The 19,338-nt window shown below is 47.1% G+C and overlaps 1 protein-coding gene across 6 annotated transcripts in view; it reads left to right on the top strand.

The window, feature by feature from the left end:
- The first annotated feature begins 203 nt into the window (after positions 1-203).
- The window catches only part of NDEL1 (nudE neurodevelopment protein 1 like 1), a 30,509-nt gene continuing 11,374 nt past the window's right edge, over positions 204-19,338 (top strand). For 3 of the 6 annotated variants that reach the window (XM_076353639.1, XM_076353645.1, XM_076353643.1), the window contains exons 1-7: positions 204-268; positions 9,838-9,935; positions 12,098-12,251; positions 13,518-13,666; positions 14,759-14,895; positions 16,998-17,171; positions 18,000-18,091. In XM_076353639.1, coding sequence (XP_076209754.1) covers positions 9,850-9,935; positions 12,098-12,251; positions 13,518-13,666; positions 14,759-14,895; positions 16,998-17,171; positions 18,000-18,091 — 792 coding nt within the window. In that variant the 5' untranslated portion in view covers positions 204-268; positions 9,838-9,849. Of the gene's footprint in view, positions 269-656; positions 770-2,237; positions 2,281-9,837; positions 9,936-12,097; positions 12,252-13,517; positions 13,667-14,758; positions 14,896-16,997; positions 17,172-17,999; positions 18,092-19,338 lie in introns of those variants that run through there. The other 3 variants (XM_076353641.1, XM_076353640.1, XM_076353642.1) reach the window with 3 other exon arrangements.

Here is a 19,338-nt window from a genome sequence, read left to right as displayed (position 1 = left end):
AAGCACAAGCCGGGGCCGGGGCCGGGGGCCGCGGCCGCCGGGCACCGCCGGGCACCGCCGGCCGAGCGCCCGCCGCCCCCGCCCCACGTGGGGGGCGGCGCGGCCCGGGGAGGCCCCGCCCCTCGCCCCGCCCCTTGTGCGACAGCGGTGTCCACGGCCCCCGCCCTGCCGTTGCATCACAGGCGCGGCCCCGCCCCCCGGAGTACCCGGATGAGGCAGACCCGGCGCCGGCGGGCGATGCTGCGGCTGTGACAGGGGATGCGCCCCGGTGAGTGGCGGCGGCTGCGGGCGGCGGAGGCCGGGGATCCCCGCGGCGGCCGCCGGCCGGCCCGGCCTGGCGAGGCGGGGGGGCGCGGGGAGGACGGGAGGGGGGTGGGCGGCCGCATCGCGGGGGGGTGCGCCCCTCGCGGTGCCGGGGGCTGCGGGCCCCGCACCCCTCCGCCGATTGGCTGCAAACTGACAACGGGGCATATCCCGCCCTCCCCCGCGCGCCGTTGGCTGGCGGCGCAGCCCCGCCGCCCCCCATTGGCGGAAGCGAGTGCCCGTCGCTGGCCGGCCCGGCTCGGCCCTGCCCACCCGGCCACCGCCCTGCGCGAGCCGGTTCCCCCCCCCCTCCCCCCCCCCCCCCGCTCCATCGCCTCCCGAGGGGCCGGCGGGCAGCTGAGGGCGCGGGGTGGGGGTACGCCGTGTCCGGGCACCCCTTCCCGCCGGGGCCGGCCGCGCCTGCCCGGGAGCAGCGGCCTTCGGGGCTAAAACCCCCCTCTTCGAGGTATTTTCGGTTGAGCGCGAGGGAAGGAGCCGTGTCTGGCGCGGAGCTGCCTTCCCGCGGGCGGGCTCGGCGGCGGAGCGCGGCTTTGCCTTACAACGCCTGGTGTCGGGCCCGAGCTGCCCGCTCTCCCGTGGGCGCCGGCCGTCGCCGGGCCCGCAGGAGGGAGATGCGTTTTCTTGCCGCGCCGTCGCGTCTCGCTTCCCCTCGTCACGCCTCGTCGCGGAGACGGACGTCGGCCTGCGAACGTCCCCGGCGAGCCCGGGCCGGGGTCTCTGGTGGCTGCCGGGGAGGGAAGGTGGCTGGGGCGGTTGTTAGCAGCCCAACGGCGCGCCTCTGTGGCAAGGGTCGGAGTGAAACGGCAGAATTCGGAGGGGTTAAGCCGAAACTGCCCAACCGACGGAGCCCCTCCGGCTCCTGAGCTGCTCCTGGCCGCCCGCTGGTCTGCGGGCGGGCGGCGTGGCTCGCCTCCAGGTCTCCCCTTCCCCGGGGCTGTGGCAATCCCTCCCTCATGTCATGTGTGATAGGAGAGGACGCTTTTGTTTTTGGTTCCCCCCCCCTTGCTCTCTGGTTAAATGTGGTGGGCTGTGCTCCTTCTCCGTCCCCGCGCTGCCCCGGCGAGGAGGGCAGCCAGGGCGGCTTTGCTGGCGGCGAACTGCTTTTGACTGCACTCCTTCCTCAGAGCGATTTCCGAACGCGAAGGGACTTAACCGTGTGCGGAAAGATGCGGCAGAGTAAGTTCGGTGACTTTCCTGGCTGTCATCGGGGAGCAGGGCTGCTCCCTTTTACAGTCACCGTGCCTCCTTTGTAGGTGGCTTTGTCCCAGAACGTGTTTATTTTTCCATCATCCGTCCCCAGTTACAGACAGGGAACTGGACATATGATTTGCCTCCGTTCTCGTACAATACTTGGTAGATCAGATGCCTAGGGTACATCTCTATCGAATATTTTTCAGTAATTCTGTGCGGGTTTTTCTCTGAGGTTTTTATCGCCTCCCTCTCAGCTTAGCGAGTCCTGCTGTATTTCGTATAAACATGACCAAACTTGAACAGTCCCTGCATCGTACTCTCCGTTTGATGAGTTTGACCTGAATTGCAGCAGACATGCCATAAAGGATGAACACATCCGACACAAGAGGAAACGCATTACCAGAGTTAGACTTCCAGTTCAGTGTCTTCTCATTAACGCATCTCTCTCTCCTTCCTAGGGAGGAGGAGAGCTGTCCTCGCCCACCCGCAGCCAGGCTTCCTCGCTCTTGACCAGTTTGTGCTGGGAGTATGCGGTGACTCAGGGCTTCTCTCTTCCCTCTAAAACTATCTTGACTTGGTCACGAGTGCGGAGAGGCAGAGGGCACTTTTGGGGGCCTCTGGTGTTTATTGCCCTGAGAGGTGGTTAAGTATGTCAAACCGCAGTAGAAGAGTTCTTTGGATATTTAAGCAATTTTTTTTCTTTTTTTCTTTTCTTTTTCCAGAAACAATTCCTGGGCACCACAGAAGGTAGGTGGCCTTGTCAAGGTCAGTGTTTTGTTAGAGGTGTTAGTAACTGTAAGAGGGAGGAGCTGTCCTGGGGCAGAAAAGTGACTAGGAGGCTTTTATATTTATTTAATTAATTATTTATTTATATTTAAATTTGATGTGTCAGCAATGTGACTGCACAGGCATGCCAGTTGATAGTGCCAGTTAACTGCGGTTGTACAGGTGGGGGTAAGTAGTGCATTTTTTGGATTAATAGTGTTAGGTCTGCCCTGGAAGAGATCCTCTGTCTTGCTTTCAGACCCAGACCTGGCTGGGCTGTGTATTCATGTTGTATATGTGGAGGCAGACCTCAGGCACTTTGCTTTTGGTTCGCACGTGTGAAGATTTGATCCTGCACATCATTGGGAGTTACAGAGGTGACGGTATGTGTTCAGAGGCACAGTGACTTAATTTCCTTCCCCCCTCTTTGGGGTAAAGCCCTCTTCCCCCCCCCCCCCCCCCCCCCCCGACTCTTTAGAGGTTGCAGACGTGTGAGATAATTCCTCATTTGGTGGAGAAGGAAAGAGAATAGAAAGGAAAAGAAGAAAGTGGAGAGAAAACACAAGACTGATGATGTCTGTGACCTTGGTGCCACAAGGAGTCTTGTCTCTGGGGACATGTCAGGGAGTAGTCTACCGAAAAGTACGGCGACAAAGTACTATTTATTCCCTCAGTCTATTACAGTTATTTTTGAGAAGCAGGGAAAATCAGACTACAGAAAGGAAATGGTCTTTTTACAGTCATTCTTAACGTTTGTGACACCACAAACATAATCAAGATAAACTATGAAGTGTGTTCAAGCAAACTGTCTTTTCATGACTGTACTGCACTCATCCATGGGCAAAAGGAGACATACCCATGCAAGTGTATTTTTCTTGATATGACTGTGTCCCTCGAGGGCTCTTCTGTTGATGCAGCTCAGTAGCAGATTGTGCTGCTTCCTTCTCCTGATCAGTGTAGAGTTTGGGGATTTATTTTTAACTCTCATCTTGTTAAGTGCTTACTGAAGAGACCTAAGGCCCTCTCTGAGGATGGCTGGCCTGTGGCTAGCTTTTGGGTAGTATTTTTCAAAACCATTTTACCCTCCCTGGCACTGGTAGAACTTCAGAGATGGAGAAGCAACAGAATTCACTCCTCTTGGAAGAAACCTGTGCTAAGTGCTTGTCCCTTTAAGTTCCTTGGTCACTTGTCGTTCTGCAGTGTCCAGAAGCATCTTAGCCCTCTGGCCACCACCTTTCAAGGGAATGTCGTCATCGGAACGGTATTAATTGCTGAGATAATAGGGAGGCTCAAGGGGCCTGTGTGCTGTCATTTGTCGCAAGCTCTTTGCTGTGCGTGTCATAAGCTCTCAGATAAATTCATTGCTTCTGGGTAGGATGCTCTGTAGTTTTTCAAGGTTTAAAGAGAAAGCAGGCAACTGTGAGTTCGAGAAGATACAAGCTGGGTGGATAATCTCCAGAGGTGTTGGGGGGGTGTGCAGGCATGTGGCAGCTTGTGCCAGCTGTCAGCCTCCATTGTAGAGTCAGGATCAGTGCTCCTGGTGCTCATCATATCTCATCGACTTTCCGAAGAGGTGGTTTTCCAGAGAGCAGAGAGAAGCATATCCTTTTCACAGCCTTAATTTCCTTCTCAGTTTGCTGTTTACTGCACAGCCTTCTGCTCCGCGTGGATTCGTCCCTCTGGGTTTCCCGAGTATGGAGCTGGCAGCAAATTGTTCTCGTGGTCCGGCCCCGGTTGTTCTGGGACGTGCAAGTTTTCAGGGGCCTTTTCTTCATCTCTGCAGATACTGAACCCACATCAGGAGCACCAACCTCTTCAGATTTTCCTTTTTAAGGTGCTTCAGTGGTGTTACTTGGGAACAAATAGAGGTCGGATGTCTTAAACTTCCCATGCTTGTGAAAGGGATAAATGTTTTTTAATACTAAATTCTGATGCCTTTGGTAGTTGTAGCTTGATTTCTGAAAAGAGGCTTCTTGCATCAGTGCCTTTCTTCTGGTTTCAAGGCTTGCATCCCAGTGCTGGCTAGCTCATCAAGGTTTTTTTTTCCCCACTGGGTATCATATTCACAAGGTGTGTGCATCTTGGCCATGTGGTGTAAAGCATACCTGTTTTATTTGATTAACAAGGCCGATTCCACAAGAGGCTGTTGAGATAACAAGGCTTTACTGTATGGTGTTTGGTTATCTTAAAGGCTTTTAGCCTGCACCTGGCACAAAGTTCCTGCAGGTAGGAGTTGGTTGTCTTCTGCCTCCTGTACTGTCCAAATTGGAAATGCAGGATTTATTATTACGGCAGGGGAAGGAGTGTTGTGCTGACGCTGTGCTCTGTGACTTTCTTTTTTTCCTGAAAGCTCACATGCCGCTGTTGTAAGAGGCAAGGAGGCCTTTGTTGTGGTTCACCAGAGAACATTCAGTTCAAAAATAGTATTGCAGGAAAAGACAGAGGTTCACTTTCCGAAGAAGCGATGGAAGCAGGCAGCCTTCCAAAATGCATATGAAAATGCCTCCAGCTCCTATTTCAGGATGGGAAAAACAAGCACAAATTGATTAGTGAAACCTAATCCATGGCTTTTGTTTGTTTGTTTTCCATATTCTAGTAAGTGAAAGATAATGCAGATTTGCTTTGATTTTTGGCCGGAGTGCTCAGGTTCATTTGCTTTGAATCCTGATTGGGTTTTGGAAAAAAATCTGGAGCTTCAGGGGCTTGGGGGTTACTTGTTGGCTCTCATGGTTTAAGAAGGTGAAGAATGGTGGAAACAGGATTTCTTCTGTTTTTCTGTGTGTGAATCAGCATAAAATGGGAAGAGGAAGAACAACTGGTTGCTGACAGTCCTTCCTGCTCTTCATGGCAGCTCTGGACGGTGCCAGCACTCGACAGCAGAGTCATTCCCTGCGAGAAGGGGATGACTGCGGCAGTTACGTGGCACTTGGCAGTTTTGGGGACTCTGATAGCCAGAATGGGTTGCTATCTCGAGAACTGAAGGCCAGATGTGAGCTTGGCAAAATTTATTTATTTTAGGTAGTTACTTGTTTAGTTCCAAAGGTTGGTGGACGTTTGCATTGCCTTCAGTGGTGGGGCAGCAAAGTGTGGGTGGGCGAGTCTTAGCACTGTGGCTTGTTGCACTCGAGTGGCCTTGCTTTGCTTAATTCTTCATGTTTGGTGTCCGAAAATATTCGGCAAACAGGATTGTGAGGAAGAAAGCTGGTGGCCTATGTGCAGAAAAACGACCTGTTCATGAACATTAAATAATATTCATTCACTTTATATTGCAAATGTTTATAAGCTAGTTTTAAATGGGAAAATGTGGGGTCATTAAATACAGGACGAATGGTTTATCCAGCTACTTGAGATGTTGCAGGTACATCTGGGTGATTTGCAGCTGCCTCCGAGCAGTAGTCAAAATCAATTTGGACGTGCTTCTATAGCTCATCCTTACCGCGATGCATCAGTGAATTGATTTGACTTTGAGAGTGGGGAGGAGTGGGTTCCCGACTGTGGGAAGGGGTGGGTAAAAGTCGAAGCATCGTGTTATATTTCAAGCTTAGTGTTTTGATCTGATATTTGATCCAAACCCTAACAGCAGCCTCCAGTCACATGGAGAGCCCGGGAAGCTTTTTTAAGGTACTGTATTACACTTCAAGCTGTGTTTGTGTTTTCATGACTTAGCTGAAAGGTGGCTCCATAAAGATTTAGGTTTGGCCTTGAATGCAAGATTCCTTAAGCTACTTGAAGAATACTGTCTGCATGTTAGTTTAGTTACTTCTGCTACATGTTGGATTCAGCCTTTGGTTCTTTGTAATATCCAGAGGATACTGAGCATCTCACTTGTAAAGCAGGCTTTTGGAGGTGGGAAACCAGATTTGTCCTGTACAAAACCCCCTGGATTTAGAGAAGTTCTTAACCTACAAGCTGCATTTTTTTAGAGTGATGGCAGCGTGGAAAAGCTGTTCATTTTAACAGTGGAGTTACTCTGTCCCGCTGACTGTGTAAAGGGGGGCTTGAAAGGAGCCACCGCGTTTTGAACATAGCTCTTGTTTGAGAGCTGCTTTGGATCCTGGAGTTATGCCCGCGTAGCTGAGTTTTCCCAGGGTGCTGCGTGAATGCTAAGCTGTGTTGTAATGAATTTCGAGTGGGCAGCAGCATAAGCCTGCTCTCATTTTCCCTGGAAGACGCTGCTGCATTGTCTTGTCTGTATCCTGAAAGCCTCAGTGTTGTTTGTCAAAGGCTTGATTCTGCAAGCGCCACGTATGCAAAGAAGCCCGTGAATAGGAAGGACTTGCCGTGCTGGTTCTCAGCTCCTCACATAATGCCCAGAGCCGGGACAACCGGCAACAGGCTGAAGCAAAGCAGTTTTTGTTAAACTCTTGGTATTCTGTGGGCATCCACTCTCCCACACGTGAGGATGTTTAAAATTGTCTAGTTATGTTCCAATAATGCCTAGGAGTTGCTTTCTGCCAGGCATATGCATGTGCTTAGATAGGCCCGTGTTTTACGCCATAAATACAGGGAATGGGCAAAGGTTGGCAGAAGTGAAGTGACTTACTGATGGCCACGTGTGTGCTGGTGGCAGGTTTGGAAGCTGTCTGCATCTCCCAACTCTCAGACTAGTATTTTGGCCATGAACCACCTTGTTTGCAGAGTGTGTATATGTGCTCTTATCTCTTTCTCTTGTCCCTCATGCATGCGAGGGAAGACAACTGATATAACTGCGTACAAAAACTGGGATATGGGTGTTGGAGCTTAGTATTGCATGCTAGCATTAGCATCTGATGTAGGTGTTCGTGCAGTGCAGTTAGCAGATCAAAAAATCTATGCTGATAGCGTTAGGCATGACGGTAGATATGGGGCATGGGTAATCGTTAACTACCACCTGCTTAACCAAGGCGGGCAAGGGATGGTGGACTTAGAAAAGGTCAGCTTGCTCCCGCTGGGTGGGTTTGGGAAGGAAGAGTTGCTGCCGAGGGGCCTGAAGTACCACAGGGCTGAATCTCCTCCCTCTGGTGTCTGAAAGGAAAGGGTCTTTTGACAAGGGAGCGTGTGTGTGGGGGGGGAATCTCCTGTATCGGCAGTTGGTGTAAGTTGACTCTCTAAGGACTTGTGGGTCCCAGGCAGCCCTTCCCGCTTCTCGCGCAGACTGCGGTGTTTGCAGGGATTCCTCGGATGTTTATTTCCAAGGGTGTGCCCCGCGTGAGCAGACAGGAAGGAGTCTAGGGCCCAGACGTACCTTATCCCGGCTACTTCTAGGAAATGATGTAAGGTGCTTTCTTGTGCAAACTTTTTTCTAAACACATCCTGAATTTTGCTGATGGGTGGCTTCCTGGATGTTTACCTTTTGAGATCAGCACCTCTGGAGCTGTGGGAGCTGACCCCGTTTTGTGCTATGCCTCATTTATTTTGGGGAGAATGTGCTTCTTGCTGATCTAAGCCTCTCAGTGTGCCGGTTTAGAGCCAAGTGCCTTAGAGGGAAAGGTCAGCAGGCTGTTACTGAAGTGGTTTCAGTGAGATCAGTCCAGGACTGATGTTACGGATAGCACGCAGTGGTAGCCAAGCCGAGCTGTTCACCTCTTCCTCTTCCTGGCAATCTGAACCGCAGTTCAGGAGCTGCCTGCCACATGCCTGAGCCACAGCAGATGCCTGCTCGCCTTAATGCACCCAGCTGCGAAACCGTGACAGTTTGGGAAGTGATTCATGGGCTCTACCTCCACTGTAAACAGTCTTTTGCATAGGACTTATGATTTGTCCCTGTGTTGTGATTAAGCTGCCTTGGTAACAGGTGCAACAACTGAAGCAAGTAAACCCGAAGAAATTTTTATCTGAAGAGGTACAGCAGGCCTAGAAATATATGTGTTGGGGAAATTATAATGGCTCCACATACATGTTTCGTTTTCTCAGTACAGGGCAATGCAGAAAAGGAAGCAGCATCAGTTCTCTTGGGCAGCATGGAGACCTGATTCATGACAAACTTGCTGCTACAATAAAGCTGTAACGTTAAATAAACACAGAGTGAGAGTTGGGGTGTTTTTGAGGTGCTTAGCACCCTCTGGATAAATTTGATCTTGTGCCCTTGGGTTGTGGCAGCTGCAGTCTCAGCTGAAGAACAAATGTGCCAGTTCTGCCTCGCTTTATTTGCGAGATAAGTGCCAGTCTCTGAAATGAGCCTGTCTGCCCTCTGATGAAAGCATGGGATTGTTTTGTCCCACTTTTAGGTGTCTAAACTGTGGGTCACTGAGATGCAGGACATATTAGTGTGACAATTTTAGGCCTGAAGAGACAGTGTTGGCTATTGATGCCTGTTAGAGTGTGAAAGTCAGGACTTCTAGGTCAGCTATTACTGATTGATTGAGCTCGATTCAAGTGTTGTTTAAAGCCTCTGCTTTAAACAGAGAAGAGGTTGGTTTCAGCTTATTCTTTTCTGGGTGTTAATAACAGAATTTGAATCTTGGGTTTTGGGGAGAAAAAAAGATGCCTACCCATAAAAGAGTTGCGGGATTGCTTGGGGAGAGCTCAGAAATGGTACATGGTGTGGTGCATCTCCTGGCTGTGGTCAGGAACTGTGCCTATCTGAACACTTCTCTTGGTCCTGCTGTGCATGGCAGAACCATGACCAGCACTTCATCATCTTCATCAGCTTCTGAGACCTGGTGTGTGTCGAGGCCTCAAGTGTCTTGTGTCCCCCTGGACCGTGCATTGCTCCGTTACTGAGCAGCAGTATAAAAAGTACATGTTGGGTTGTGTTTCTTACGCTGGCTAATAGCCGAGCAGCGATGCAAACGGCATCCAGTGGTCCAAGCAGCTGAAGAAGGGAGGTCCTCATCCAAAGAGCGTGGTCCCTCTGCCTTGGTGTGGGAAGCTGGTGCTCTGAATGCCTCCAGGCTGGAAGCGCTGTTGTATGATGTGGCCATGTAACTTTATGAGAGAGGCTGGTCTTTCTTGTGTCTGTTTGAGAGGACAGAGGGAGCAAAACTATGTGGATAACTTCTGTCACCTGCATGTTTTACATGAAAGCAGGAATTAGCTAGGACTCAACATAGGAAGAGTAAATTGAATTTTAATCTCGGCAGCACAGCGTGTTGGCGGTTGAGCTCAGAGTGTTTGTCCTCGTTCATTACATGCCTTTGCAGCTTTAGTAGGAGTTGTAGTGTGCATCGCTGCGTTGGTGACAGGAGGCAAAGCCTCTTCAAGAACCTCTTGTGAATGGAAGTGGAAACTGTGATAGCTGTAAATTTTAATATCCTGATCAACTGTGGTCCTAAGTGAGCTTGTCGCATTAACTGCTGTTCCAGTGGCAGGTACAAAATACAGCCAAAATTTCTGGTCTTATTTCAGGCTGCTGCACGAGCATTTCCAGAAGCTAGGTAAAATTACATTGCTTGTTGCAGCAGGTCTCTGTGCTGAATGACGCTTGTTAGGGATTGTTAACATCCTGCTTGCGGGTGCCAAGTCTGGATGCCGCTGTCAGAAAGGCTGTGGCGATGAAGCCCAGTACTTAGCAGCAGTTTCAGGGGCGGTCTGCCTGTCTATTTATCCTGAGTGCATTCTTATGTTTGTATCCTGCAGGTTGTATTGATCATGGACAGTGAAGAAATCCCGACTTTTTCGAGTCCAAAGGAGGAAACTGCGTATTGGAAAGAGCTTTCCTTGAAGTACAAACAAAGGTACTGTTGTAGATTTGCAGGCTGGATTTGATTCTTAATGACTAGAACATTGTTTAATCATAGAATAGTTTGGGTTGGAAGGGACCTCTAAAGGTCATCTAGTCCAACCCCCCTGCCGTGGGCAGGGACATCTTCAACTAGATCAGGTTGCTCAGAGCCCCGTCCAGCCTGACCTGGAATGTTTCCAGGGATGGGGCATCCACCACCTCTCGGGGCAACCTGTGCCAGTGTTTCACCACCCTCAGCGTAAAACATTTCTTCCTTATATCTAGTCTAAATCTACCCCCCTTTAGTTCAAAGCCATTCCCCCTTGTCCTGTCACAACAGGCCCTGCTAAAAAGTTTGCCATCATCTTTTTTATAAGCTCCCTTTAAGCACTGACAGGCTGCAATAAGGTCTCCCCGAAGCCTTCTCTTCTCCAGGCTGAACAACCCCAACTCTCTCAGCCTTTCTTCATAGCAGAGGTGTTCCATCCCCCTCATCATTTTCGTGGCCCTCTTCTGGACCCGCTCCAACAGGTCCGTGTCTTTCTTATGCTGAGGGCTCCAGAGCTGGACGCAGGGCTCCAGGTGGGGTCTCACCAGAGCAGAGTAGAGGGGCAGAATCCCCTCCCTCGACCTGCTGGCCACGCTGCTTTGGATGCAGCCCAGGATACGATTGGCCTTCTGGGCTGCGAGCGCACATTGCCGGCTCATGTCCAGCTTTTCACCCACCAGTACCCCCAAGTCCTTCTCAGCAGGGCTGCTCTCAATCCCTTCATCCCCTTTCTATTTCTCTGCAAGGCTGCACCAAGATGGGTATTAGATATTTTAGAAATAATTTCTGCATTTCCAGCTTTAAATCCAGCTTTAAAATTTCCAGCCTTGTGGGAGCTGAGTGTTTCTTGCACAGTGTTACCATGCCATGAACTCCAGGCTATATTTCGAGCATGTTTGAGCAAGAGCAGAGCCCTTTTGCGATCCTGTGCATCTTTGTATAATTAAAATGCTGCCTTAAGTAGTGTCTTAACGTTTTATCATAAGAAGGCGCCTTTGGGCTTGCCTTGTATCATTACTGTTCCCTCGAGCTTCTTGTAGTTGAATTACTGGTCTGAAAAGTGGCTGATTTGGTGTCTGCTGCAATTTATTGAAGTGTATTGTACCTCAGTCCAGCCTGTACCAGTGGTTTGCATCTTTTAGGGGGCACAGGGCTTTTTGGTTACCAAAAACGACAGGAGAGGTTGCTGTCTTGAGTAATGTTGTGCTTCTTGTGGGGGTGGGGTGTGGTTTGTTTGTTTTCTTTGGAGTGGGGGGCATTGGAGGCTCCCAGTTTGTTTTCTTTGGAAAGCTTTCTTTGCATTCAGTGTTACTCATGTGCAATTGAGGTGAAGCCAGTTAAACCTCTCTCAAGCCCAAAGAGCCCAAGGTGCAAGTTGCTTTTTTGTTTGGTTTTGGTTTTTGGGGGGAGAGGTGTTGGGCATGTGGAGAACCCTAAGCTGTTCTTGGGTGTCAGAAAATTCTGTCTTAGATACCAATGGATATGTTGTTTCCTAAAGCCTTGTTAGTTTTCTCTGCTGCTTGCTAAGAGCTGAGCTATTATGTGTGGTAAAGATGCAAATTTAATAAGCAAAGTATGTGGAGTGGCTACTTCTAGTATTTAATAACTTGCAGTGGTATAAGGTAGGTATGTGCTGGCTTCCTGCTGAAGTGCTCAATAACCCTAAGATTCAAACCTTCGCGCTTTTCAAGAACCTTAAATTTCCAGGTAGTGCAGAGATCCAGAAACTGTTGCTCTCTCTTACAGTTTTTGACCAAAATCAGGTTAAATGTTTGCTTAATTCATTTACTCTATCAAGTCTGCTAGCAGTGAAAGCTAATAGAGTACAAAGTGGTTTTCAGACTCCCATGAATCCTGTAAATTGCCTTGTTACAAGTTTGTATTCACACATGCATTTAATGTAGCTGTTTGTTTTGATGTAAGAGAATTAATTTCCTTTTATAGCTAAGCTTAATGTAATTTCTCTGTTTCCCCATTTTTCTTTTTCCCCTATGGAGTCTAAGTCTTAAACTACTTAAGTAGTTTAAAACTCCTGTTTGTTCAGCTTATTATTTTAGAAGAGCTGTGCATTTTGTTTTAACTTGGGAGATGCTGGATTTTCAACTAATGAAATCCTCTCCTTACAGCTTCCAGGAAGCTCGTGAAGAGCTGACTGAATTTCAGGAGGGAAGCAGAGAATTAGAAGCTGAGTTGGAGGCACAGCTAGTGCAAGCTGAGCAGAGGAATAGAGATTTGCAAGCAGATAACCAAAGATTGAAGTATGAAGTGGAAACATTAAAGGTAGGTCTTTATTGCCTCTTCTTACAGACATGTCTTGGATCTCATTTTAGATTGTCTGGTCTGTTCGTGGTCACTGAATATCCAAATGAAGTAAAGGAGTTGTCTGTTTAAGATCCAGACTTAAGTATGGCATGTACTCCAAATAAAGCCAAGCAACTTATCAGGGAAATTTCTGGCGGAATTTTTCTTGTTCACGTCATGAAACTCTTGTCATGGAGTTTGTGTTCGTTTGTTTGAATTCTCTAGGCTTTGCCAAGTAGTAGCTTTATTAGTTACACGGGCAACGTCAGCGTAGCAACAGGGTGGACAGCACAAGTATGTTTTGTCAGACCATTGCGTTGTCATCTTTTTTTGCAAACTAGTTTTTTTGCCCAGAAGGTCTCCTTGGTTTTATGAGACCTTAAAGAAAGCTGAAGATGGGAGATTTGTGCACATCTTTCAGAGCGAATCTCCTAATTCATTCTTAACAGCTGTATCTGTGGAGACAGGAATTGCATAAGGATCTGCATGTGCAGAAGGTAACTTCTAATTGATGCCTCTATGTTAACACGTTCTTGCCTCTTTTGGAATCTTGGAAAAGCATCATTTTTGGTAGTCTTGGGTTATTGTAGTGAAGGCAAAGGTTGGAAACTTACCCAGTGGAAGTAAAGTTTATGGGATTACTTGTTCGCATATCCAGTCCCAGCTATATCTGTAAGGTCAGTACATGTTTTATAAGGTCAGTAGTTTTTCCATAAGCCCCTATCTGTACCCTCAGAGCTGGTGAGAGCGTGTTTGGGAGTGAATTCTTCCAGTCTTTCAAAGATGAGCTTGTGGACCTGGAGGTTTTGTAACAGATTTCAGTGGCTCTCATTTTTGCTAATGGAGATGTCAGACAATTTCTGGTAACAGTGTGGCTATTGTCAAGGGAGAGGCACTGAAGGGGAGGCTGTGCAGTTAGATTTCTCTCTGGCTTTCTAGATGTTTGAGGCTTCAGAGCAGCTGTCAGTGCAGGCTGTTGGGAACAGATGCAGGGATGCATCTCTGAGCAGCCAGCTGTGTCGTGGCGAGATGTCTGCGCACAATGCAGCGTTTGTGATTTTATACTGTGTCGAGCTCTGATGTTCAGAGCGTGTTCCTTCTACCTCTCCAATTTTTACTCTGTATTACCAGCAATCCCAAATCAGCAGACTGCAGTGAGTATGTTACTTTCTTTGTCCCATTTTACTGCTGATGACTTGGACAGCGTATGTGACTGATATTTATCTTGCTGCGTCTTTCTTTTAGGAGAAACTGGAGCACCAGTATGCACAAAGTTACAAGCAAGTGTCGTTGTTAGAGGATGACCTGAGCCAGACACGGGCTATTAAAGATCAGCTGCATAAGTATGTGAGGGAGCTGGAGCAGGCCAACGATGACTTGGAACGTGCAAAGAGGTGAAGGCTGCAAACCTCTTCTTTCCTTAAAGTTTTCAGTAGATCTTTTCTTTGCTACTCAGATTGATCATTTTATTATTCCTTAAAAGGGAAAATAACACACATTCAAAAAAACCCGAACAAACCCCAAGACATTTGATTTCTTTGGACAGCGCGGTTTACTCGTGGAGTTCACCTCCATTAGCTGGTAGTGTTATGTTACAGCAAGAAAGGCAGGGGGACCGAAGTGCTTTGTGTTCCTGTGAGAAACAAGCAGTGAAAGCAGGCTCAGAGTAAGCCAGGCCAGTGCACTGCTTTTGATACTACCAGCTAGGTGACTCTTACAATATATTTGTGATCCTTGTAGCTCAAAGCCCCTTTGAAGTAAGAAGCTAATGCTTTACATAGTCCCTTTTAAATAAAACAGGCCAAAGGAGTCTCCTTTTCCCTTGCATAATAGCTTAATGACTGTAGGGAACAAATGTGTCCTTTATAAATTTATAAAATAAACAGGCTGCTGTTAGAAACGCCCAGTTTTGGAGTAGGTCATGCTTCTGTTTTGCTGAATGCGAATTTTGCCATTGATTCAGTGGGACCAGGAATGAGCCTCTGGCTATCTGGCAAAAAGATCTGAGAGCTGAGGCCCTGTTTCCACAAGGCTCTTAACCTCATGACTAACTTTTGACACACATGAGTTACCCCACTGAAATCACGGAACGAATTGGGTCTTAAGTATATCCCAGTGCCCTGCTTTCTGCATTCGCTGGGCTGTTGCCTGTCCAGAGCTCTGGAGAGTACAGCACCACCTGAGCTAATGCACTGATTACATGTATGGCTTTGGAGTATGGCTGGGGAAAAACGGAGATAGGCGCGCTGGACTGGCTCTTTCCCAGCTCTTTGGTACATCTCTCAGAGCCAGATGCTATCATGTTCTTTTCATCTTATTCCCCTGCCTCTTTGGAGTTTATTAGTCCTTTCTAAGAAGCATTTCCATAGCTTTCAAATGACTAACTTGAATGTAGACTCTGCTAACATTTTTCTTCTATTATGTTTTTGAATATGCTTTTATGTTGGCTGAGCTGAAGAACCTAATATTCTGGACTTTGTTTCTAGGGCAACAATAGTTTCATTGGAAGACTTTGAACAAAGACTGAACCAAGCTATTGAGAGAAATGCGTTTTTAGAAAGTGAACTGGATGACAAGGAATCGTTGCTAGTTTCTGTACAGAGATTAAAGGATGAAGCAAGAGGTATGGCTTGCTTGATTAGTTCTGTGTCTTGGTACATTGTTGGCTTGCGAAGAGAGACGTGTAGCAACCAAAGCTCATGTTTATAGAAAGCCTCACATAATGAGACTTGAACTGCATGCGTAATGTAAGCATTAGGTGTTACTAACAGTATGTTCTCCATTCTTTGTACGTCCAGTGTAGCTAAGAGGAAAAATTTTCCTCATATAGGGCAAAATTAATCAGATTCATTCAGGATTTTTAACACAGGTGAGTACTGTGTTCAACAGATGTAATAGAATTGAGGAAGCGTGCTTCAAAAGTTCCCACTCGCTGTGGTTTTATGCCTTGTATAGGAAGGGAAAGCACAGCAAATGACAGGGAAATAAATGATAAATGGTTAAATAACTTTCTTTTAAAATCCTGTCTCTAGTGTTCCTTCTAAACCTCTTGGAAATTGCCTGGTTTATTTAAGATATTCCAGTAAAGACTGTGGTTAGACCTGTGGGATCAGAGATGTTTGGGATAGTGTTCTGGGATACGATCAGGAGTTGGGAATTTCCCAATGGATTTCACATTGGAGGATGCTGGGGAAGCATTTTTTTAATGGTTGGTGGAAACTGATTTCTCTAATAGTGGGAATGATCTGCTCATAAGCCTGTGCCTGCCATTAATGTAGTTTAGAGATCAGTGGTTTTCAACTTTGTCTCCCAAGTGAAGCTTTCTAAAATAATTCCTCAGTTACGGCCTGGATCTGAGCGTAAGACAACACATTTGACAGCAGGCTGGGACTTTTTGTTCAACAACTTGTTGTTGTTCTCCTTTGTGAACCTCTTTGAACCAAGTTTGTGCCCCACACATTGAAAGCCTCTATTGGAAGCACAGGGTTTTTTATAGTAAGTGTGAAAAGAGAGATTAAGTATTTTCTGAGGAAATACATGTATTGTAATTTGAGGTTAGAGCAATAATACTGGAAAAAACAGCAAAACCTCAGGACTGTTCTCGAACACTGGAATAATTGGTAAAAAAAGACGCCTTGTTTCTTGGATGAGGCATTTGGAAATTTTTAGTAGTTGTTAGGGTAGCAAAGCTACATGTTATTCCCCCTGCAGCAAGCAGGAACGCTAGCCCCTAAAAGGATTGATACGGTGTCAAACTCAAATGTAACATTTCTGAATGAACAGCCACAATTCCTCTCCTAGGAGCCCAAATAGATTTTTCATTTCAGCTGTGCTGTTTTACTTAAAATCAGTTCTAAATATTTTTGATAACTTAAAAGCTGTAATGTACAACTAATTTTGCCCTTGCACGTTATACCAGATTGAGACAAGCAATAAGAGGTCTGTAAAAGATGAAGTTGCTCTACCCAAAAAGGAACAATCCCCTTGTAACGTATTGTTTATTTGCATCTAGTCCCTTCTAAGGATTTTTACAGATTCATTGCTGAGCTATGCTGGATACTCTTTGTAGCAAATATGTGTGGAAATGGGAGGGGACAAGGTAGGGGTAAGCAGCAGTCTGGAGAGGAGGTGAGAATAAAACATGGGTTTTCTAATCTCCAGTCTCTTTCCCTGTCGTTTGGACTACCCAGCCCCTCCAGTCTGCTCTTGTTGAGGCATCAAGAAACTGGATACAACCCTTTGGCTAGCGTAGAGTCCTGTGGGTTATTAACTGGAAGAATAACATGGGGAATTGGAAACACAAGAATAGGTCATTCCTCCTTTTTTCCAACCTCTATTTGAGCAGGAGCTGAATGTAGTTCAGCAGGCATTTGTGACCAGCTACAGTGTTTGTAACACACTTTCCATGGGACTCATGCTACAGATGGGGGGAAAAATACTGAGGCTAAGTCACCAGCCATGCTCGCTGGGACCGCGCAGCTCTCTGGTCCAGGGAGGGCCCTGTTTGCTGCCTCTCTGCTCCCAGCTGTAATGGGAAGTGAGGGTACTGGGCTGTGACTGCTCTGAGGTGGGGGTCCTTGCTGCTGGAGAAAGCCAGCAGCAGGCAATTAATATAGGGTTGTTGCAAAGTGTCTCCTCCTCCTCTCTCCCAAATGAATAGAGAGAGTGTTTATTAGAGAAATCAGTCACCAATATGTGTGTTTTTTTTCTTCTTCCAACCCTCAGACTTACGGCAAGAGCTAGCAGTACGGGAGAGGCAACAAGAAGTCACCCGAAAATCAGCGCCCAGTTCTCCAACTCTAGACTGTGAAAAGATGGATTCGGCTGTCCAGGCGTCTCTCTCCTTGCCAGCTACGCCCGTTGGAAAAGGATCAGAAAATAGTTTTCCTTCCCCAAAAGGTATAATTCATAGAAACTGTGTCTAGTTGTTTGGCAGTATGTTCGGCTTGTTAACAAACAATTTCAGACCAGGTGCTTGTTAGTGAACTTGAAGTAAATGTAGGTACCTGTGGATCCCACATGCATTGCATAAGGTGTGTTTAAATCCTGGGGCAATGTCAGGTGCATTTAAGGAATATAATGAGTAAATGCCACAGGAAAGGACTGTAAAGCTTAGATACCCCTTTTGGGGGGGGGGCAGGGGGTTGCACTCTGCAGTAGATGCCTGCAGTAGAGCACTGAAGACATTTGGGATTGCAAGGAAGTGCAGTGACTGGTATTTCTGCTTAAATGTGGAGTAGCAGTGGTGAGTAAACGGCAGGCAGTAATTCTGACAGTCTAGACTGCCTCTGTTACCGCACGTACTTTTCAGGGGTCCTGTTTTCTCTGTGAGGCAGCAGGATGTTAGTCCAGTCCCCTTCCCCATCTGGAAGGCTCTGGACAATCACAAGGATTAATACATTGTTTTTCAAATTAGAAAGAGTAGATTCCAGAGGAAGCTCTGGCTGGATTAGATGAATTGTGGGCAATAGCCTTGCAGATGGAGAGTGCATGAACTCTGTGTATAGGTCTAATGGGAGAGAGGGCAGCGGACAGGAATTAAGCTTCTTCACTTTTCCATGGTTAGTGATCATGTAGTCTGTGTGTTATTGTGGGGTAATTGTATAAATAGTCTGTAGTAGGATTTTAGATTTACCTTTTTATGTAGAAGTTGATTTATTTAAACCAAAAAAAAAAAAAACCAAACATGGAGGAGTGGAGTGTATAATAAAATGTGTCTGTTTGCAGCTATACCAAATGGATTTGGTGCCAGTCCCCTTACTCCTTCAGCTAGAATATCTGCACTCAACATTGTGGGAGATCTGTTACGGAAAGTGGGGGTGAGTGCTCTGAACTGTAGTATTCCTAGCTCTGTGCTGCTGTCACTGAGCTTTCATCCTTGTGTGCAATTACAACAAGGCCTTGGCCCATGCTGAATACACGCTGCAATTTCCAAATCACCCACATTCAGTGTTTGGTATGTGATAATGTTGGTTTTTTTTAATTATCGTGATTTGTAAAGCATGTTACTAAGGTTCTGATGCCAATTTTGGGTGATGAAATTCATATTTGGAGTAAAAAGTTTCTCAAGTTTTGGTATATGGGGTTAGACACTGTCAGCCACTTGTTCTTACTTTAAATGGGGCCTGCAGCTTCCTCTGTAATGAGACCAAGATGCAGAGCTGGACCTCAGGCTCTGGGTGCCTGCTGCACAGTTACTGTATGTTATGGGAGGGGAGCTGAGATCACGCTGCCACTGTGTCTCCTCATGCGCCTGGGGAGATCTGCAACAGGTGCTGAAAATGGAAAAAAAATTCTAGAAACCTTTGATAAGAAAGTGAGAAAATAAATCAGGGGAAAGCCCAACGTTCCCATCTGTAGTTGATAGGGAAGTGAAATGCATGAGCCTTTAAAGGGATTACCACTATAAGCGGGGAAGAAGTGGTTTAAACATCTGTTACAGTGTTGTTTAGGATGCCAGGCTTTCCAGTTGAACGAAGACATGACTTTTGAGTTATGAGAAGCTGGTTGACGTGCCTCAGTGGTTAGTGTTTTGAGTGGAAGCATGGATAGCCTCGGTGTCTAGCCTCCGGTGCTGGCTTTCCTCTGTCTCTTGTGGTTAACACTGAGAACAGCAATAGCTGCAGCAGAGACAGTTGTTTTAGCCAAGTTTGAAGTTAAAAATTACCTCGTTGCTTGCATTTGGAGCCAGTGAGCTCGTAGTTGGTTTGAAAGGGCAGCAGGATGACTCGGGGTTCTGGAGTGACATGTTTAGAATGGGATCATTGTAAGTAAGAGTCTGCAGGGGATTTAGGGAGCTTAATCACAATCCTGTGTGATTACTCTGCAAGGACAGGAAATGCCAAATAAGCATGCTTCTTTCCCAGCCTGCTCTTAGACACACGCTCTGCCACTGAGACAAAATTCCAGCTCACACATTTGTTTAGTAACGTTTATAGGATGTTCAGGATTTCTTTGGGTTTGGCTACTCATAGGATGCCTCATCCCAAGCCTTAGACTCCCTTTCTCTGCAAAAGGGTTTCCCTCAGCTTTCTTGCTTGCAGCTGAGACAGGGAGTCACTTGACG

This window comes from Aptenodytes patagonicus, chromosome 16, assembly GCF_965638725.1.
Source record: "Aptenodytes patagonicus chromosome 16, bAptPat1.pri.cur, whole genome shotgun sequence".
In the NCBI taxonomy this organism is placed as follows: Eukaryota; Metazoa; Chordata; class Aves; order Sphenisciformes; family Spheniscidae; genus Aptenodytes; species Aptenodytes patagonicus.
The sequence above is the reverse complement of the archived record's forward strand: the minus strand, read 5'-3'. Positions and strand labels throughout refer to the sequence as shown.